Below are 23,122 nucleotides of genomic sequence, written 5' to 3'. Positions count from 1 at the left end.
ACAACATACTAATACAGACAATAAGGGAACAGCTGCACCCTTATTTTATATTATTATAATAATAATAATTGGGTATTTATGTCTTATTTCCCATCATTTCTGTTTGTTGTTTCTGTAATCTCTCTCTCTGTCTTTTGTGTTCTAGTTTAAAGGTTTTCTCTGCATGAATGTGTCACATCCCTTGTTTTAAAGCCAGTGTATACCAGGCTGTATTAAAGCCTGTGTATACCAGGCTGTATTAAAGCCAGTGTATACCAGGCTGTATTAAAGCCAGTGTATACCAGGCTGTATTAAAGCCTGTGTATACCAGGCTGTATTAAAGCCAGTGTATACCAGGCTGTATTAAAGCCAATGATGAAATGATCATATGTGCATATTAAGTGTGTGTGTGAGCTGAAAGCTGCGCTCCTCTCCGTGTCCTCAGGTTCACAGCGACTACAACAGCACAGAGCATCAGCAGCAGGACACTGAGCACTGAGCATCGCACTTTGAAGAAGGTGGAGTAAATCCCAAAGGGCTCCATGTACACTAACACAGTTCTCTCTGTTGACAGACACTGAAAATCATATCGGTCAATAACTACACACCAGTACTCCCCTGCGTCTCCCTCTGAGATATTAGAGATAACCAGGCTCCCATTGTTATAGTACCTGCTCACTCTGCTCATTCTCTGATCAGACTCTACACTAAAGATTCTTCCCTCTGTTCGGTTCGACTTGATAAACCAGCCATGCCCCTTATCCTTTCTCCAATCTCTGCATCTGAGAGTGACTTCTTCTCCCTCTGAGAAGAGCTCTACATCAGGGGGGCCAAATTTGGGACACACAAACAGACAATTTTGTTGCTGTCTGACTGAGACTTCACAGGAGTACAGACCTGAGTGTTTTAACTTTAGAGATGAAAACACCAGCGAGTAGTCTTGGTCTACTGAAGGAACAGTCTGGTTGTGTAGGTCTAGGTGAGTGATGGAGTCTCTTCTGAGATTAACCTTCCCCCAACGTGGGGGCTGTTCATCAGTGGAGTCAGTGATAGTGCACGGCAACACAGCGGTCTCTCCCACTGAGCGGTAGATTATCTCATACGGTACCAACCGTACACTGTGACTGCTAACACACTGCTGTTGGTTCATTACCAGACAGGTGTACCATGTAACGTCTGTTGTTGTGATGTTGGAAACACGAAGAGCTGATGTGTTTGTCACCACTTGGTATCTTCCTCTAACATTGTCCATCACTGATGTCGTATTGTCCCCAAAAACTCTGCTCCATGTTTCTTGCTCATATCTAGAGTCCCGTTTGAGCCACTGGACATCCAGATTATCAGCTGCTCCCTCACATGGCAGGTCCACTGTTTCTCCAAGTCTCGCTGCGAAATCTCTCCCATATATTGAAGTACAAACAGTAATAGTGAAGTTGTTGTCATGCGTCACGTTGCCCTCAGTCCAACACTCCTCTCGGTACGGGCCGGAGTCTGAATGGGTCAGGTTGAGGATGGTGTAAGAAGAAGTGTTCACCGAGCTGACGAGTCGTCTTTTCAAGTGTTTGGGTACTGAGGAGCTGTTGGACCAGAGGTCAGAGGTGTTCCACAGGACAAGCTGCTCCTCACCAACAGATCTGGAGATCAGGCAGGAGTTGGTGTTCTCAGGGAGCTTGAAGGTGTAATTGGTCCATTCCTTTTGGATGATGATGGGTTCTTGAGCATGGATGTAGTTGCTGAGAGCAAACAGCAGGAAGGAGAGCTCTGTGACTGCAGCCATTCTGCTCCCAGGTCGACAAACGCTGACACCACTCAGCTCATATACGCTCTACACCAACCCTCATCAGCAGCTGTTCTCAAACTACACCCCAATCTCCAAAACCACCAGTTATTTCTTTCACTCAGTTTTCATTTGCATGGAACACTTTTAATCAATTATCAAATAACTATTCTATCCCTAAGACACAAAAATCTAACAAGAAGTGACTTTATTTCCTTCTCCAAACACAGCCAATCACAATGCTGCACCTATTCACCAGGTCACCCCCCCCACACACACACACACACACACACAAACACACACACTCCTAGAGATGGTAGATACGGCTAATGTTAGCTCGACCGCAGGCGTTGGTTGCATGCGGTTGCATTGGAGGCGGTTAGTTTCAGTTCCAATGAAATGTTATCTGTCAGATCGCCATGCCAACCGTCATCAGCAGCTTCTCTTTTCCTGTTTTTACCAAACATGACTTCTTTATCTCATCATCAAACTTTGTAGCATCAGCTCTCTATCCAGTAATCAATGCCCTTTACATGACTCTAAAACCACACACACACACACACACACACACACACACACACACACACACACACACACACACACACACACACACACACACACACACACAGAGACAGACACACAGAGACAGACACAAATAGACACACACACACACACACACACACACAGACACACACACACACACACACACACACACACACACACACACACAGACACACACACACACACACACACACACACACACACACACACAGACACACACACACACACACACAGACACACACACACACACACACACACACACACACACACAGACACACACAGACACACACACACACACACACACACACACACACACACACACACAGACACACACACACACACACACACAGACACACACACACACACACACACACACACACACACACACACACACACACACCCCACTTTTCCGTCTCTCAGTCAGAAACGTGTGATTGGATTCAAACTGAACACGGCCGACTGGTTTTCTCCCAGAATGCACTGGGAGCAGCTCTAATGGACTCATAGTGAAACATGTGTTGTCGTATACATCCCATAATAATGCTCTGATCAGAGTTCATTGAGACACCTGTGTGATGAACACGAGGCTGCAGGAGAAGAATCACTAATGGAGACGAAGAAGAGATGAGGATGGGGGGGGGGGGCGTCTCCTTGGTTACGTCTCTGGCTGTTATATCAGGGAGATTATTTATAGATGGAGGCTCCCCGTCGTCCATTCATTACAGACTAATAATACTCTAATAGTCTCTGATATTAATATGATACTGATGCTGCTGGGGGGTTAGAACTGAACTGAAGGGTTGGGGGGTGACAAAAGTGTCAAAAACATCTGAAAAAGCGACGAAAAAACAAAAATCTAAAAAAAAGAAAAATCAAGTGAAGACATTATGTGTATATATATATATATATATATATATATATATATATATATATACACACACACACACACACAGCCATCACAACTCTAAACATTCAATTACTTCATCACGCTGAGTGATCATCTTCCCTGATTTGAACTGAATTTGCACTTTTCCAGTACTGTGATCTTTTAAAAAGAAGTAGATTTTTTGGTGTGAGAGTACAGCGTGAGTAAGTGTATGAATGTATACTAGTATGTACTAGAATCACCTGTCCCATTATGTATATGTGGGGGGATGGTTTGTGTGCATGAATGTATACTTCTATGCACCGGAAGGAGAAATACTAAATGTTTTTGTGACAATGTTTTACAATGTTTTAAAATTATATATATATATATATATATATATATATATATATATATATATATATATATATATATATATATATATATATATGTATGTATTAAAGAAGTAAAGACATTTTATACTTTTGCATGTTTCTGTTATTTTCTATCATATAGTTTACATTTTCATGTATAAGTATTATGTGTATATAGTATTATGATTGTATTGTGTTTAAGATGTTGAATAAAACAGAAAGTGATCGCGTGATCTCAGCATTTCTCTCATTGTGAGGGGGGAGGGGGGTAGAATATGAGATATCTGGAAAATGAATTGCAAAATGTTGTCCCTTTTTTCAAAGTTTTATGTCTTTTTTGTGTCTTCTTTGACTTTTTTGTCTTTTTTCCACATTTTCTTCTATTTTTCAGACACTTTTTTGATACTTTTATCAGACAATTTCTTGATACTTTTATCTATTTTGACATTTTTGTCTATTTTTTTCCACAGCTTTGTCTCTTTTTCGATATTTTTTTTGTCTCTTTTTGACATTTTTGTCTCTTTTTTCCACAGCTTTGTCTCTATTTTGACATTTTTGTCTATTTTTTCCACAGCTTTGTTTTTTTTCAGACATTTTTGTCAGTTTTTTGACACTTATAGCTCTTTTTCCAACATATTTGTCTCTTTTTCGACATTTTTGTCCATTTTTTGACACTTTTGCCCATTTTTCCAACGTTTCCCTCTCTCCTTTCAAGCTTTTTGCCCTTTTGTCGTTGAGAGCGTTTAAATGACTTCCTGCTCAGAAGGGGGCGGTAGACTCCTAACAGCTGTTTGCAAGCTCCCATTATTCAAGAGAAGAAGAAGAAAAGAAGAAGGCGCGCGGGCTGTTTGTAACCGCTACATAACATTAGCGGAGAGCTGTCATTTGTTTTAACCGCGGTGAGTACTTTACGTGTCTTTTCTCCTAAAGCAGCTTTATAACTTCACGTTAACGTCAGTTTAACATGATTAGGGACTAGTTTAATGAGAGTAGGCTCATATAATGGGTAGGTTTTCGTCTTATTTCAGCCCAGAGAGTCGCAGTGTTTCTGTTTGTTTGAGGAGGACATCCGGGCCGGATTAGGTTCACAAATCTGTCATTTGTGGTCTAATTTGAGTTTTTTAGGTTAAATTCCGTCTGACAGAAAACTAAGTAAGATGCTGAACTAATCGATCTGATATTCTGATGTATTCGGCTCATGATTTAATTTCTCACAGTGTTTATGTTTTACACAATCCGGGAATGTTGTGACGTTAACGTTCAACCCGTGAACGGCGCTAATATTATGAGAAATAACCAGAGATTTAAATTGTTGTTGTTATTGGTGGTAAAAAGTCACACCTTTAGACCTTTAAACACATTGCACCTCAGCTATAGGTAACGTAAGTACGTTATTTTGTCTTTTTAATCAAATATGACATTAGTAGCCTACGCTTAAAATGTCAGATTTTTAAATGGAGTTTGGCGTAAACAGCGGTGGAAGAAGTATTCAGATTACTGCAGTAAAATTACTAATACCACAACGTAACAATACTCTGTTATACTAAACGTCCTGCATGGAAAATGTTACTTAAGTATAAGTCTGTAAATATCATCAGGAAAATGTAGTTAAAGTATTAAAAGTAAAGAAAAATCCTCACATTTAAGAAACTGGAAACGAAAAAAGCTAAAAAAAAAAAAAAAAGAAGAGAAAAGGGTCAACAGCATCAAATGTTACTGCACAATTAATTGTCTCAGAAATAATTAGTTTATTTTCTTTTGTAAAATTTAAACATATTTATTTATATTTTTCAAACCAGTAAAGTTTTGAATGAATTCCAGGATACACATGACCCAGATAATGTAATAACACAAATACACAGACTATGAAGTAAACAATGCCTCTTTATTATCATAAAACATTGTAGTTTGTACACACACACACACACACACGCACGCACATGCACAGACACACACACACTGTGATGTCGTTGGGGTCCTGACTGTGATATTGTTGATATTGTGCAGGATCGGAGTGCGTCTGGTTCCCGGCGTGCCCGCCATGGAGTCAGCAGAGAGCCGATTCCCTCATCTGCTGCAGCCAATCAGAGAGCTCACCAAGAACTGGGAGATCGACGTGGCGTCCGAGTTAAACGACTACTTAGACGAGGTAAACTCTTCGTTATCGTGTCAGAAAATCAACCATAAGATAATAAGATGTTCTGATTAGAAACATAATTCAACATCTATCTATCTATCTATCTATCTATCTATCTATCTATCTATCTATCTATCTATCTATCTATCTATCTGTGGACATATCTGTGTAATGATCAGCCATTGGTCAAGATTTTAAGACCTGATGTGGGATGATCAGCCATTGGTCAGGATGGTAAGACCTGCTGTGGGGTGATCAGCCATTGGTCAGGATGGTAAGACCTGCTGTGGGGTGATCAGCCATTGGTCAGGATGGTAAGACCTGCTGTGGGGTGATCAGCCATTGGTCAGGATGTTAACACCTGCTGTGTGTGTGTTCCTGTGTGTCTGTAGCTGGATGACATGTGCATCACGTTCGACGGAGGGAAAACCAGACTCAACTTTGCAGAAGCGGCGCTGCTGATCCAGGGCTCGGCCTGCATCTACAGCAAGAAGGTCTCACACTGGACCACACTACCCACTAGAGAGTTATTGTGTGTATTGTTTTGTTTTGTGTGTGTGTGTGTGTGTGTGTGTGTGTGTGTGTGTGTGTGTGTGTGTGTGTGTGTGTGTGTGTGTGTGTGTGTGTGTGTGTGTGTGTGTGATGGTTTCCTGATAAAGACGTGTGTGTGTGTTTCAGGTGGAGCTCCTGCACAGCCTGGTTTACCAGACCCTGGACTACATCAACGACCGGAACAAGAAGTAAGACTCTGCACCAATGTTTGACAGGAACGTGCGTCAGCTGATCCTGTGTGTTTGTGTCAGCTGATCATGTTTGTTTGCGTCAGCTGATAATTTTTGTTTGCGTCATCTGATCCTGTGTGTTTGTGTCATCTGATCTGTGTGTTTGTGTCAGCTGATCCTGTGTGTTTGTGTCAGCTGATCATGTGTGTTTGTGTCAGCTGATCCTGTTGTGTCAGCTGATCCTGTGTGTGTTTGTGTCAGCTGATCCTGTGTGTGTTTGTGTCAGCTGATCCTGTGTGTGTTTGTGTCAGCTGATCCTGTGTGTTTGTGTTAGCTGTTTGTGTCAGCTGATCCTGTGTGTTTGAATCAGCTGATCCTGTCTGTTTGCTCCTGACAGAGGAAACAAACAGACGGCGGCAGCTAAGGGTGCCGCAGACTCAGCGGCAAGCGACCACGACGGCGATGATGAGGCTGCGGTGAGAAACAGCTGTGTGTGTGTGTGTGTGTGTGTGTGTGTGTGTGTGTGTGTGTGTGTGTGTGTGTGTGTGTGTGTGTATTAGGGATGTGCTCGATTGAAGAACTTCTTAGTCGACTAACACTCATTCAGTTGTATCGACTAATCGATTAGTTGATTTAATCGACAGATCTGTAAATCTGAGTTTCTCCACAAAGAGTCATGCAAAAGCACCACTTTAATTCTTGTGTTTACCAGATATGAGCTCGTACGGTTCTTGGAAATAAGTCCTTCAGCATGAAAACAGCATCAGACATGACTAATGGACTAAAGAGATCTAAGTTGACTAAGACCAAAACCACCGATTAGTCGACTAATCCACTAAGAGGGAGCAGCCCTGCACTGTGTATTTCACACAGTGCAGAGCTGCAAAGATTAATCAATTAGTTGTCAACCATTAAATTAATCTTCTTTCATTCTCTGCATTTCTTTCCTTCCTTCCCTCTTTCCGTCTTTCCTTATTTACTCTTCCTTTACTATCCTTCCCCTTTTCTTTCCATCCTTGCATCCTGTCTTTCATCCTTCATTCCTTCCCTACGTACTCTCTTTCTTCCTTCCTTCCTTCCTTCCTTCTCTCCTTACATACTTACTTTAAACTTAGAAAGATTAACGGATTAGTCATCAACTATTATTTTGATCTCCAACTCGTCTGTTAATCAGTTTGAGTCATTTTTTATGAATGAAACTTGCAAACTGTCAGTGTGTTAAATGTGAATATTGTTCTAGTGTCTTCTCTCCTCTGGGACAGGACACTGAATGTCTTTGAGTTTTTGGGTAACGTAGGATATCACTGAGCCTAACTGTCTGTCTCCTTCAGTTCTCTCCTGGATATCGACGCCTCCGAGAACTCGCCGAAGGCCGACTCGGACACGGTCAGTATCTGTGTCTAAGTCTGAATCAGACAGTGTATTTGTAGTGTATAGTGAGTCAGACAGTGTATTTGTAGTGTATAGTGAGTCAGACAGTGTATTTGTAGTGTATAGTGAGTCAGACAGTGTATTTGTAGTGTATAGTGAGTCAGACAGTGTATTTGTAGTTTATTGTGAGTCAGACAGTGTATTTGTAGTTTATAGTGAGTTAGACAGTGTATTTGTAGTTTATTGTGAGTCAGACAGTGTATTTGTAGTTTATTGTGAATACAGACAGTGTATTTGTAGTGTATAGTGAGTCAGACAGTGTATTTGTAGTTTATTGTGAGTCAGACAGTGTATTTGTAGTTTTATTGTGAATACAGATAGTGTATTTGTAGTTTATTGTAAGTCAGACAGTGTATTTGTAGTGTATAGTGAGTCAGACAGTGTATTTGTAGTTTATTGTGAGTTAGACAGTGTATTTGTAGTTTTATTGTGAATACAGACAGTGTATTTGTAGTTTATTGTGAATACAGACAGTGTATTTGTAGTTTTATTGTGAATACAGACAGTGTATTTGTAGTTTTATTGTGAGTCAGACAGTGTATTTGTAGTTTATTGTGAATACAGACAGTGTATTTGTAGTTTATTGTGAGTCAGACAGTGTATTTGTAGTTTTATTGTGAATACAGACAGTGTATTTGTAGTTTATTGTAAGTCAGACAGTGTATTTGTAGTTTTATTGTGAATACAGACTGTGTATTTGTAGTTTATTGTAAGTCAGACAGTGTATTTGTAGTGTATAGTGAGTCAGACAGTGTATTTGTAGTTTATTGTGAGTTAGACAGTGTCTTTGTAGTGTATAGTGAGTCAGACAGTGTCTTTGTAGTGTATTGTGAGTTAGACAGTGTATTTGTAGTTTATTGTGAGTTAGACAGTGTATTTGTAGTTTATTGTGAATACAGACAGTGTATTTGTAGTTTATTGTGAGTCAGACAGTGTATTTGTAGTTTTATTGTGAGTCAAAAAGTGTATTTGTAGTTTATTGTGAAGTGTAACTGTGATCTGTTTGATTCTCAGACTGTGAGCGTTGCTCCTCTTCCTCCCGAGGCTCTGATTCCTACGGAAACCTTCGAGAAGCAGAAACTCCCTCTCATCAGGTCAGTGTGTAATATTTACATCGATCAGGTCAGTGTGTAATATTTACATCGATCAGGTCAGTGTGTAATATTTACATCGATCAGGTCAGTGTGTAATATTTACATCAGACTATGTTCTACGTGGACATAAATAACGGGTCGAATAGTCCGATATTCAACAATATCCTACAGGGTTCAACATTAAGGTTAATGTTGGTGTGTGTGTGTGTGTGTTCGGTGTGTGTTCGGTGTGTGTGTGTGTGTGTGTGTCTCTCTGTGTCTGTCTGTGTGTGTGTGTGTGTGTGTCTGTCTCTGTGTGTGTGTGTGTGTGTGTGTGTGTGTGTGTGTATATATGAGTGTGTGTGTTTATGTCTCTGTGTGTGTGTTTGTCTCTGTGTGTGTGTGTGTGTCTGTCTCTGTGTGTGTGTGTGTGTGTGTATATGAGTGTGTGTGTTTATGTCTCTGTTTGTGTGTTTGTCTCTCTGTGTGTGTGTGTGTTTGTCTCTGTATGTGTGTGTTTATGTATCTGTGTGTATCTGTATGTCTGTCTCTGTATGTGTCTGTGTGTGTGTGTGTGTGTGTGTGTGTCTGTGTGTGTTTATGTCTCTGTGCCTGCGTGTGACTCTGTGTGTTTATGTGTGTGTGTCTGTATGTGTGTGTGTGTGTGTTAATGTCTGTGTGTGTGTGTCTCTGTATGTGTGTGTGTCCTTCAGTGTAACGGGGGACGTCCCGTGCAGTCAGAAGGACTTCAGGATCAACCTGTTCATCCCGGGAGACGAGGATCTGATCCTGCTCGTGTCTGGATCAGCTGCTTCCAGGTTGGACCACGATCTGCATCCTGCAGACTCTCTGTACGGACCGCCCCCCCGAGGTAACACACAGTCCCAGGTTCTCTAACGTAGCACTCGGAGGTCTGCATCGGATTCTTATTTAATAAGGTCTGAGGTCCAGAATGATTGGCGATTTAAAAAAAACAACACACAACAACACATTAACCAAGTCGCTTACAACTTTTAAGCAACTTTCACTGAAGTTGAATAATCTGTTTTTCTGCTCAACTTTAGCACAGATACCCAACGGTACCTTTTGTTTCGGTAGCCTACTTTCTCTCTGTAGTAACTAAAGACATTTTTTAGTTGTAAAATGATTCATCTTCTCACATTTTGTCATTTATTCCAGGGCTGTGAAACTGGTAATTTTTTTAATAGCGATTAATCGCCATATTTCTATAGTTAATCGCGATTAATCGCATGTTTTATCACATTAATTAAATTATATTATTTTGCATTTCAGAACAGTTTTTAAGTCCATATTAACAATGGAAAGAAATTCTTACCAGTGTATCTTGATTGGTAAATCAAATGAATGCAAAGAAAGTGACTTTATGAACTTGACTTTAAGATTTGTATTAGTTAATTATTTATTTACTGTAAACAAAAGAAAAATGTGTGAATCTGTTATTATTCAGAACATTTTACACAAACAAAACCCGTCCCTACGACCTCTGTTACACCGCTGCTGTATGTTCAACGTCACCGACAGTTTATTGATAGTTAGAAAATGGATTTAAAAAAAGAAAACATTACACTTTCATAAGGTTTTCAATTCATAGCACGAGATCCGGATGCAGTCCTTGTTCTGGACTTTGAAAAAAAGCTGCTTTACACCGTTAAAAATCTTCTGGCTGCGTGGTGTTTTCTACGTCTTTTCCCACCAGAAAGGTGTCTGACGCGCTGCTGCTGCTGCTGCTGCTGCTGCTAGCCTCGTCTGAACACATGGATGTTTCCCATAAACATAAATATATTCTGATCTGATTACAGCAAAGACAACGTTGGCAGTATTGACGGCAGAATAAGCTCCAGAATATTTCCTTCTGGATCGACAGGTGACATATTAGGAAATCGAATAATTTTTTAAATTACATTTATATATCTGCATTTATATCCAAACATCAACATGTCATTTATTAATATGTATTTGTGTCTAAATGACATATAAACATCTTTTCCTGTTCTATGTTGTCTGGAAACACTTCCAACACGCTGGCGTGTCACGTGAAAAATAGGCGTCGGTTCTATTTCTAGCGTGCATGCGTTTTCAGCGCTGCTCGAGCCGCACCTGAGACGTGCGTGTCACGCAGGCAGTGTGTAAGCTTTAACCTGTTACCATGGGTGCCCAAATATAAACGGACACGCCACGCAGCTGACACGCTCACGCCACGCTCACGCCACGCTCACGCCACGCTCACGCCACGCTCACGCCACGCTCACGCCACCCACGCAGCCAGTGTGTAACCGGCCTAAGGGCGCGTTCAGACCAGCGTGAGGGGCCCATTCTCTGCAGGGTTTTGCAGAGAATGGCCTACTTAACTAACTTAACAAATGTTAATATTCCAGCTGTTGATGTAGCATCATGTAGCCCTCTGGTTTGAAATGTTTGATTGTTTCCTCTGGCTCCAGATGCTGCAGCTCCAGATGCTGCAGCTCCAGATGTTGCTGCAGAGGCTGATGTTGAAGACGACTTCCTTCCTTTAGAGGAGAACAACATGGAGCTGGACCAGAACCCAGAGGAACACGTAGACCGACACCAGGAGCTGGACCAGAACCCAGAGGAACACATAGACCGACACCAGGTCTCAGAACCTGTCTGTGGAAACGGACTTCTTTAGTTTATTGCCTCACTTTTGCACTATTTAGAATATTATGTGATATCTTGGTACTTATTGCAGTGTGAGTCGGTGTTGATTCCTCGGTCTGTCTGACTCATGTTTAGAGAGTTGACAGTAAAGTTTACATATTGTTGTTGTGTGTAAACTGTGTTGCTGTCTGTCTGACTGTCTCCCTGCCTATCTGTCTCTCTGCCTGTCTCTCTGCCAGGCTCCCACTGAAGGCCGGATGATCCGAGAGAGACGCCAGGTCCAAGACGACAGAGTGGCGAGGACAGAGACGCCGCCACCGCCGCGGGTATGTTCATCTTGTCTACCGGCAGCACATCACCCATTCATTCTCATAACATCACCCATTCATTCTCATAACATCACACATTCATTCTCATAACTTCACACATTCATTCTCATAACTTCACACATTCATTCTTATAACATCACCCATTCATTCTCATAACTTCACACATTCATTCTCATAACATCACCCATTCATTCTCATAACATCACACATTCATTCTTATAACATCACCCATTCATTCTCATAACTTCACACATTCATTCTCATAACATCACCCATTCATTCTCATAACATCACACATTCATTCTCATAACTTCACACATTCATTCTCATAACATCACACATTCATTCTCATAACATCACACATTCATTCTCATAACATCACACATTCATTCTTATAACATCACACATTCATTCTTATAACATCACACATTCATTCTTATAACATCACACATTCATTCTTATAACATCACACATTCATTCTTATAACATCACACATTCATTCTTATAACATCACACATTCATTCTTATAGCATCACACATTCATTCTTATAACATCACACATTCATTCTTATAACATCACACATTCATTCTTATAACATCACACATTCATTCTTATAACATCACACATTCATTCTTATAACAACATTCCATTCCATTCCATTCATTCATTCATTCATTCATTCCATTCATTCATTACATTCATTCATTCCTTACATACCATACACATTCATTCTTATAACATACACATTCATTCCATTCATCATACATTCATTCATAACATCAACATTCATTCTTATACATCACACATTCATTCTTATAGCATCACACATTCATTCTTATAACATCACACATTCATTCTTATAACATCACACATTCATTCTTATAACATCACACATTCATTCTTATATCACACATTCATTCTTATAACATCACACATTCATTCTTATAACATCACACATTCATTCTTATACATCACACATTCATTCTTATAGCATCACACATTCATTCTTATAGCATCACACATTCATTCTTATAACATCACACATTCATTCTTATAGCATCACACATTCATTCTTATAACATCACACATTCATTCTTATAACATCACACATTCATTCCTATAACACACATTCATTTTAATCTATAATCACACATTCATTCTTATAACATCACACATTCATTCTTATAACATCACACATTCATTCTTATAAAAAAAAAAAAAAAAAAAAAAAAAAAAAAAATTATTGTTTACTGTAAGGTCCTTGCACTCTGAGTCTGATTCATTCATCTGTTGAAACAAAACCAAATGTGATGCTGCTGTCTGTCTGCCTGCCTGTCTGTCTCCTTTCTCCCTCCATTCATCCCTCACTTCTCTCCTCTGTCATTCCATAACTACTCTCATGCTATTTGTCTCTGTCTGTCTGTCCTCTCTGTCTGCCTGTCTCTCTCTCTCTCTCTCTCTCTCTCTCTCTCTCTCTCTCTCCTCCCATCACTAGATTGTTGCTTTTTTTTCTGTCTCATCTTCCACTCTTCCATTACCGCTACTCCTCCTCCTCCTCCTCCTCCTCCTCCTCCTCCTGTATATTACCATCCTCCTCCTCCTCCTGTATATTACCATCCTCCTCCTCCTCCTCCTCCTCCTCCTGTATATCACCATGTTAACAGCAGACTGTCTGAGTTATGAAATGATACGCTGCTCTCTGCCAGTGTTGGTTCATACCTTCTCTTTATTAAAACACACAGAAAATTCAACGTGTCTTTTAGACCGTTTTAGTCTTGAAATATTCAATCTTTATTCTCGTGTGTTGCAGGTGGACGTGTGGGCGTTGCACGACGCATACGCTGTCTTCGGGGAGGACAAACCTTTTAAATCGGGTCAGCTGTGTGTGCAAGTATAAGTTTATGAACCCATGCTAAAATTGACTTAAAAAAAGGAATTAAAAAATAATCTTTTGGAAATTAATGCCTTAATTAAAAAGAATAGGAAAAATCCATCCTTTAAGGACACCAATTTTCTTTGTGAATGAATAATGTATCGTAAATAAATAAATGTTCTTCCTTAAAATACAGGGGGCATAAGTCAGTCCACCCCTATGTTAGATTCCCATAGAGGCAGCAGATGTTTATTTTGAAAGGCCAGTTATTTCATGGATCCAGGATACTATGCCCTTCACCATACCCCAGTGTGATGTTGTATATCAAAATGCATTTAACTCAGACCTTGTTCCACTTAACACAGTATATAATAGACTTTGCTGATATCATAACATAGACATAACATGACATATAATAGACTTTGCAGATGTCCTTATCTCACTCATCACTGTATAATGCACTTAATTGGTCATCTCTAAGTAGTAGAAGACACACACACTGGCTTCAACTTATATTTAAATGTATTTATTTCAATTATCCTCCTTATTTAAAACAGTATCTTGTACCTTATGCATCAAACTATGAGGTTCGGCACTCTACTCAACTTTACTTCTCTGTCCCGGAGTTAAAGCTGACAGCGGTGTGTTTCCTCCGTAGGAAAATGCTACAAGGTTCCTGACGGTCTGGACGACGGCGGGAAGAGGAAGAGGAAACGCCCGGCAGCCCTGCAGGACTTCAGGAGCTGGTTCAGAGGAATCTGTGAGAAACCTGTTCCGTTCAGGGTCCTTACAACAAGTCTTAGAGATTTAAATGTAAAGTCTTGTGTCCTAGGTCCTACATAATGATAAACAGGCCTTTATTTGCCTACATCTATGTAACGATACCTCTAATGCTCATTGACATGTTTTTTATTCCATGGAGTTGTAGTTCTTTCTTTTGTAGTCCAAATATAATTTGCTGTATTATGAACTACAAATGAGACCAACATGCAACTATTAACATAGAGAGAGAGACACACACACACACACACACACACAGTCCTGTTACTGGTCTCTTTTAGATTGGACCAATCCTAATCTTCCTAAAGGTCTGATAATCCCAGACCCGTCCTGGTAGAGCCTGGTAGAGCCTGGTAGAGCCTGGTAGAACCTGGTAGAGCCTGGTAGAGCCTGGTAGAGCCTGGCAGAGCCTGGTAGAGCCTGGCAGAGCCTGGTAGAACCTGGCAGAGCCTGGCAGAACCTGGCAGAGCCTGGCAGAGCCTGGTAGAACCTGGCAGAGCCTGGCAGAGCAGCTGCTCTACGCTGTGAATGGAACTAAATGATTTCATGTTTGTGTTTCAGTTAATCCTCCGGAGCAGAAACTCAAAAATGGACCCAAGTTCACAGGTAACACGTCTTAAAGGAACCTCTTCTCTGTCTCCCTGAGAGCCAGATGTTCATATTAGATTAGCTTAGCTTAGCATGAGGCCTGACTGTGTCCAGCTGATTAACATGTTGTATCTTTTTCAGACCTGAACTACATTTATTTGAGCACAATGAAAGACAAACTGAAGACTAGAAAGAGGATCTACAGGAGAGCGGTAGGGTGTGTGTGTGTGTGTGGGTGTGTGTGTGTGTGTGTGTGGGTGTGTGTGTGTGTGTGTGTGTTTAGGTGTGTGTGTGTGTGTGTGTTTAGGTGTGTGTGTGTGTGTGTGTGTTAGGTGTGTGTGTGTGTGTTTAGGTGTGTGTGTGTGTGTTTAGGTGTGTGTGTGTGTGTGTGTGTGTGTGTGTGTGTGTGTGTGTGTGTGTGTGTGTGTTTGGGTGTGTGTGTGTGTGTGTGTGTTTAGGTGTGTGTGTGTGTGTGTGTGTGTTTAGGTGCGTGTTTAGGTGTGTGTGAGATCCTGTCTCTGATGTCTCTGATGTCTGTCAGGGCGTGCTGGTCTCCGACGAAGAGTTGAGGAGGACCTTCCTGCAGCCGGAGGAGGCGGGGCCTCAGCAGCAGGGGGAGGGGCCTCAGCAGCAGGGGGAGGAGCCTGACGAGAGATTCAGACACCCCGACCTGCTGGGTAAGGAAACGCTCCTCACTTCCTGTCTCCTAGAGGGGCGTGGCCTCGTTTAAAGTGTAGTGATGAGTGGTCATAGGGCAACAACTAGTGTCCCACACATTCCAGACTCCCAGGCATCTTTTGAAAGGGCCCGGGGGAGAAAAAAAAAAAAAAAAAAAAAAAAAAAAAAGAGAGAGAGAGAGAGAGAGAGAGAGAGAGAGAGAGAGAGAGAGAGAGAGAGAGAGAGAGAGAGATCCATTATTGATAAGATTATAAAAGTAATAATTACAGCATGCATGATAGTTCGGCAACGCTGCTATAAGTTTCACAACACTATTATAAGATTACCTAGGACACACACACACAGCGGTTGTAGGAGGGTGTAGTCTGTCTTCTTTGCTTGTCAGTGATGAGAAACAGATAACTGCTAGTAGCGAGAACGTTAAGCGTCCAGTGCCAGGAAGCGAGGCGATACCTGCCATCAAACACCCCACAGTGGACATGTAACATGACTGATATTATATAGCTAGAGTTGGTTACTCGCAACAACATTTGAGACACAGACAGTAAAGAGATCCTGACTGGTGCTGGCTAACCGTGGCTAATGGTGGCTAACCGTGGCTAATGGTGGCTAACGGTGGCTAATATGGTGAGAGAACTAGTTTGGTGATTTAATTAAGTTGAAACTCTTTGACAGGCGGCGACGACGACATGTCAGACAACGAACACGAAGCGTTTCCTGACGACCTTCCAGCCGAGTTCAACGGAGGAGCGGACGCCATTTCCCCAGGTACAGATCAGACACACACACACACACACACACACACACACACACACACACACAGACACACACACACACACACACACACACACAGAGAGACACACACACAGAGACACAGAGAGACACACACACAGAGACACACACCCACAGGAACACACACACATACACACAGGAAAACACTCAGAATACAGATACGTGTGTGTGTGTAAATATATATTATGTTAAATATTTGTGTGTATATTTATATATTTGTGTGTGTATTTATATATTTGTGTGTGTATTTATATATTTGTGTGGATGTTTTGTGTGTTGCAGGCGCTCTGAGAGACGAGCTGAGTTATGAAGATCTGGTGAAGCTGCGCGTGGTCAGTCCTCATTACGTCTCCTCTGATCTCTGACCTCTAATCTCTGATCTCTAATCTCTGTCTCTGATCTTTGATCTCTGATCTTTGATCTCTGATCTTTGATCTCTAATCACTGATCTTTGATCTCTAATCTATGATCTCTAATCTCTGTCTCTGACCTCTAATCTCTGTCTCTAATCTCTGATCTTTGATCTTTGATCTCTAATCACTGATCTTTGATCTCTAATCACTGATCTTTGATCTCTAATCTATGATCTCTAATCTCTGTCTCTGACCTCTAATCTGTCTCTGATCTCTGATCTCTGATCTCTGATCTGACTCAACATCTTCTTCTAGTTCTGGATGAATTCAATTCAATTCAATTTTATTTATAGTATCAAATCATAACATAAGTTATCTCGAGACACTTTACAGATAGAGTAGGTCTAGACCACACTCTATAATTTACAAAGCCCCAACAATTCCAACAATTCCAGTAATTCCCTCAAGAGCAAGCAGTGCGACAGAGGCGAGGAAAAACTCCCTCTTGGGAAGAAACCTGGGACAGACCCAGGCTCTTGGTAGGCGGTGTCTGACGAGCCGGTTGGGGGTGTGATGAACAGTGGCGATAGTAGTCACATTAATAATGGAACAGTGACTGGATGTAGCGGGAATCAGCTGTATTGCAGGGCATCGCTGAGCTCAGCAGGGAGTGCAGCAGGACCACGGCGACAGCTGGCCCAACTGCTTCTCTTCATAATTGTTAGATTAATAATACATAACAAAGTAGAGGGAGGCAGGCCAGCCAAGCCAGATCCGGCAGGGGGAGAGTTCTAAGCCCGAAAAAGCTACCTCTCCTTATGACCTGTCTCTCTTAGTTACCTGTTATAGTTACGCTGTTATAGTCCTAGACTGCCGGGGGACTTCCTTCCTTTGACACACTGAGCTGCTCTCTCCTCTCCCTTTCTATTACTGTTTCTATTACTGTTACTATTACTATTACTATTTGTGTGCAGCCCATCCCAGAAATGCTTGTTACTAATCCTAGCTTCTGGGGAGTTTACTCCCCGGAGTCCTTATGCTGAACACTGCAACTCCTCACTCCCTAACTATAAGCTTTATCAAATAGGAGAGTTTTAAGTTCATTCTTGAATGAGGTGACAGTTTCTGCCCCCCGAACCCAGATCGGGAGCTGGTTCCATAGGAGAGGAGCCTGATAACTGAAGGCTCTGGCTCCCATTCTACTTTTAGAGACTCTAGGTACCACCAGTAACTCTGCATTCTGGGAGCGCAGTGCTCTAGTAGGACAATAGGGTATTAGGAGCTCTTCTAGATATGATGGTGCTAGACCATTTAGAGCTTTGTAGGTCAAGAGAAGGACTTTAAACTCAATCCTGGATTCAACAGGAAGCCAATGCAGAGAAGCTAATACAGGAGAAATATGATCTCTTTTCTTAGTTCTTGTGAGAAACGCTGCAGCATTCTGGATCAGCTGGAGAGTCTTAAGAGACTTATTTGAGCAACCTGACAGTAGGGAATTACAATAGTCCAGCCTGGAAGTAACAAATGCATGGACTAGTTTTTCAGCGTCGTTTTGAGACAGGATATTCCTAATTTTGGCAATGTTACAGAAGAAGAAAAAAAGGCTGTTCTTGAGGTTTGTTTTAGATTGGCATTAAAGGATATATCCTGATCAAAGATAACTCCTAAATTTCTAACAGTGGTGCTGGAGGCCAGGGCAACACCATCCAGAGTAGCTATATCTCTAGATAATGGAATTCGGAGGTGTTTAGGGCCCAGCACAATAACTTCAGTTTTGTTAGGGTTTAACATCAGAAAATTATAGGTCATCCAGGATTTTATATCCTTAATGCACTCTTGAAATTTTGCTAGCTGACTGGTTTCGTCTGGTTTGATTCACAAGTATAATTGGGTGTCATCCGATAACAGTGAAAGTTAATTGAGTGTTTTCTAATAATATTGCCTAGAGGAAGCATATATAAGGAGAATAGAATTGGTCCAAGCACTGAGCCTTGAGGAACCCCATGGCTAACTTTAGCGTACTTGGAGAATTTCTCATTAACATTCACAAATTGAGATCGATCAGAGAAATAGGACCTAAACCAACTCAGAGCAATTCCTTTAATGCCAACCAAGTGTTCCAATCTCTGTAACAGGATTGAATGGTCAATTGTGTCAAATGCAGCACTAAGATCTAGTAAAACAAGAATGGAGACAAGACCTTTGTCTGCAGCAGTTAAAAGGTCGTTAGTAATTTTCACCAGTGCCGTCTCTGTGCTATGATTCTTTCTAAATCCTGATTGAAAGTCATCAAATAAACTGTTGCTATGTAGAAAATCACATAACTGATTAGCAACCACCTTCTCAAGGATCTTAGATAGAAAGGGAAGGTTAGATATAGGTCTATAGTTTGCTAAGACCTCAGGATCCAGGGTGGGTTTTTTCAGAAGAGGTTTTATCACAGCTACTTTAAATGACTGTGGTACATAACCTGTTAATAGAGACATATTGATCATATCTAGTAATGAGGTGTTAACCACAGGTAATGCTTCTTTGAGTAGTCTCGTTGGGATGGGGTCCAAGAGACAGGTAGATGGCTTAGCTGAGGATATCTTTAACATTAATTGTTGAAGATCTATAGGATAAAAGCAGTCTAAGTATATGTCGAGACTAGTCTTTATTTCTAACGACTCTGCGTTTAAAGGTGAACCGTTAGAAGTTGAGTGTAAAAGGTGATGAATTTTATCTCTAATTGTTGTAATTTTATCATTGAAGAAGCTAATCTCTAATCACTGATCTTTGAGTATTTCGGGATGAATGGATTAGTTGTTTGGTCTCTAAAAGGTGAAAAAATGTTGAAGATTTTAATAAAAAAAAATCAATAAATAGAAACGATAAAAACAGTAAATAGAGAAGAATAAAAACAATCCACAGGGGGGGGTGTGTGTGTGTGTGTGTGTGTGTGTGTCTGTCTGTCTGTCTGTCTGTGTGTGAGAGCTGTGATTGGTTCAGGATATTAACCCGCTGTGTGCGATGTGATTGGTTCAGGATATTAACCCGCTGTGTGTGTGCGATGTGATTGGTTCAGGATATTAACCCACTGTGTGTGTGCGATGTGATTGGTTCAGGATATTAACCCGCTGTGTGTGTGCGATGTGATTGGTTCAGGATATTAACCCACTGTGTGTGTGCGATGTGATTGGTTCAGGATATTAACCCACTGTGTGTGTGCGATGTGATTGGTTCAGGAGCAGTTGGTGAAGAACTGCCGCGGCTACACGCAGGAAACGGCGCTGTCTCGCCGCGTCAAAGACTGGGAGGACATGGTGCGGCCGGAGCTGCTGCTGCAGGTAATCACACTCTGACATCACTTCCTGTCTGCTGCTGCTGCAGGTAAAACACCTGAGGGGTCTTTGGTGCTGTCTCTGCCCGATGTGAGTCGCGCATGCGTCACTTTGCGACAAGTAGCCTCCAAGATGCTAACGGCTTTTTGAGCTAACGTTAGCAATCAAACAATCATAGAGAGCTAAAACGTTGTTGAAATGATTTCCATCTCCTGTTATTGTACGTAAAGACAAACGTTTATTATTTTATGGATTTCACAAATTCCAGTAAGACGCGTTATGCCGTAAACCGTTTAAATCTGAGCACGCTCGACTCACATCGGGCAGCGACAGCGCCCCTCGTTGTCTCTTACTGTAACTGCACTATGGAGCTTCCATTGTGTCCTAAATAAAGTAATTATTAACAATATTATTATTACTAACAGCCAAATTCTAATTGATTTCTGTTAAATAAATTGTGTGTGTGTGTTCGTGTTCCTGTGTGTGTGTGTGTGTGTGTGTGTGTGTGTGTGTGTGTGTGTGTCTGTGTGTGTGTTCCTTTGTGTGTGTGTGTGTGTTCGCTCGTGTGTGTGTCGGTGTGTCTGTCTGTGTGTTCGTCTTCGTTCCTGTGTGTGTCTTCCCGTGTGTGTGCTCGTGTGTGTGTGTGTGTGTGTGTGTTCGTGTTCGTTCCTGTGTGTGTGTGTGTTCGCTCGTGTGTGTCTGTGTGTGTGTTCGTCTTCGTTCCTGTGTGTGTGTGTGTGTGTGTGTGTGTGTGTGTGTGTGTGTGTGTGTGTGTGTGTGTGTGTGTGTGTGTGTGTGTGTGTGTGTGTGTGTTGATGATGTCACTCAGGTCACATAAATAAACTCTTTGCTTTAACTGTAGGCGGACCGATCATGTTCCCTGTCGTGTAGTCTGCTCTCCTGGCTGTTCACACTCTGACATCACTTCCTGTGTGTGTTTTGGTTTCTCAGGAGCAGCGCTCCGTGTTTGACATCCACGACTACGGCGACAGGATCGTCGGAGCGCTGGGCGCCGTTGGCCAGCGCAGATCTTTCGCCGCCGTCGTCGCCGGTCTCGACAACTTCGAAGCCTGCAAATATCTGCTGGCTTCACTGCAGCTGGTAAATATATATACACATACACACACACACTCAGACACACACATACACACACACTCAGACACACACACACACACACACTCAGACACACACACACACACACACACACTCAGACACACACTCAGACACACACAGACTGACTGTGTTATTCTAAGTGTTTGACAACATTATGGGATGGATCCCTACAGAGAGACCTTTTAGTTAAAGAGTAAGATCCTTTTAGTTTAACATGAAACAGCCCCGAAATCACCATCACCAAACTACACCAGACTCCATGTAAATAATCAGGACTTTTATCATCGTAAAACACACTTCATTCAAAGTGGACAGAAACTAAATAAAACTTCCAAAAGCCGTCTTGGTTCATCTTTCCACTGTTCCAACAATCACCACTCTGGTTTGGTTGAAATAAACCCTTAATTCACCCATTTACATGTGGAGATATGCTGGCTCTATACACGCTAAAAGTCCTGATTATTTACATGGAGTCTGGTGGGATATGCTGGCTCTATACACGCTAAAAGTCCTGATTATTTACATGGAGTCTGGTGGAGATATGCTGGCTCTATATACGCTAAAAATCCTGATTATTTACATGGAGTCTGGTGGAGATATGCTGGCTCTATACACGCTAAAAGTCCTGATTATTTACATGGAGTCTGGTGGAGATATGCTGGCTCTATACACGCTAAAAGTCCTGATTATTTACATGGAGTCTGGTGGAGATATGCTGGCTCTATACACGCTAAAAGTCCTGATTATTTACATGGAGTCTGGTGGAGATATGCTGGCTCTATACACGCTAAAAGTCCTGATTATTTACATGGAGTCTGGTGGTGGTTGTTTTTTAACCTATAATGGCTCTAATACACTGCCTTAAGCTGCGCTGCAGCAGACCAGAGAAACGTGTATAGTATATACTGTGTGTATATATATGATGAGGTAAAGACAGCGGTGTTGTGTGTGTTTCTGGCGTCTCTCAGGCCAACGACTACACGGTGGAGGTGGACAGCGTGGCCGGGCTGGAGGAGAGCGTGGACTCGATGGGACTGACGCTGCTCAGCACTCACAGAGCCACCGACAGATTCAAAGACCTCAACACCTGAACCTGAACCTTTGTGAGTTTGTCACACTGAGAGTCGCACAAATGTGCCACGAGCTTCTGCTCCGGTGTCGGGTAACAGCCAAGACATCTGAGGGGACGTTTGGACCCCCTCTGTCTTTTAAAAAGGACACTTCTCTACTTTCATCGGTCATTATCTGTCTGTCTGTATGTGTGTCTCTCTCTCTCTCTCTCTGTCTGTCTCTCTCTCCGTCTGTCCGTCTGTCTGTCTGTCTGTCTGTCTGTCTGTCTGGCTGTCTCTCTCTGTCTGTCTGTCTCTCTCTCTCTCTGTCTGTCTGTGTGAAGATACAATTAGGAATTATGCTGTTAAGTATTTTGTCCGCCAACAATTTTTAACAAAACTCTTCATGTTAAATTTGTACGCTCATAAAAAAAACAAAAAAATTGAATATATGGGGAAAAAATAAATGATAAATTAAATGTTTGTATTTTGTCTGACTGATCTGTCAACCCTGACGTACACGCTAACCATCGTCTTTTTCTAAACCAAACCAGTATGTTGGTATACAGAGGCAAAGTCCCGCCCCTTCCTGTGTGTAAGTCCCGCCCCTTCCTGTGTGTAAGTCCCACCCCTTCCTGTGTGTAAGTCCCACCCTGGACTATATTTGAGTTAAAACAAACCGCTGGT

The 23,122-nt window shown here is 41.6% G+C and overlaps 1 protein-coding gene across 1 annotated transcript; it reads left to right on the top strand.

The window, feature by feature from the left end:
* The first annotated feature begins 4,303 nt into the window (after nt 1-4,303).
* Nucleotides 4,304-22,918, top strand: ncaph2 (non-SMC condensin II complex, subunit H2). The gene is given in 20 exon segments (XM_039791042.1): nt 4,304-4,455; nt 5,564-5,705; nt 6,086-6,187; nt 6,372-6,433; nt 6,813-6,908; nt 7,747-7,801; nt 8,861-8,940; nt 9,633-9,790; nt 11,394-11,551; nt 11,796-11,882; nt 13,697-13,760; nt 14,418-14,519; nt 15,101-15,145; nt 15,269-15,339; nt 15,669-15,804; nt 16,481-16,573; nt 16,880-16,929; nt 20,178-20,279; nt 21,225-21,374; nt 22,355-22,918. Coding segments are annotated over 20 exon segments (2,028 nt in total). The 3' UTR covers nt 22,478-22,918.
* The last annotated feature ends 204 nt before the right edge of the window (nt 22,919-23,122 follow it).

This window comes from Perca fluviatilis, chromosome 23 (genome assembly GCF_010015445.1).
Source record: "Perca fluviatilis chromosome 23, GENO_Pfluv_1.0, whole genome shotgun sequence".
Classification (NCBI taxonomy): Eukaryota; Metazoa; Chordata; class Actinopteri; order Perciformes; family Percidae; genus Perca; species Perca fluviatilis.
This window is presented reverse-complemented; position numbering and strand designations above follow the sequence as displayed.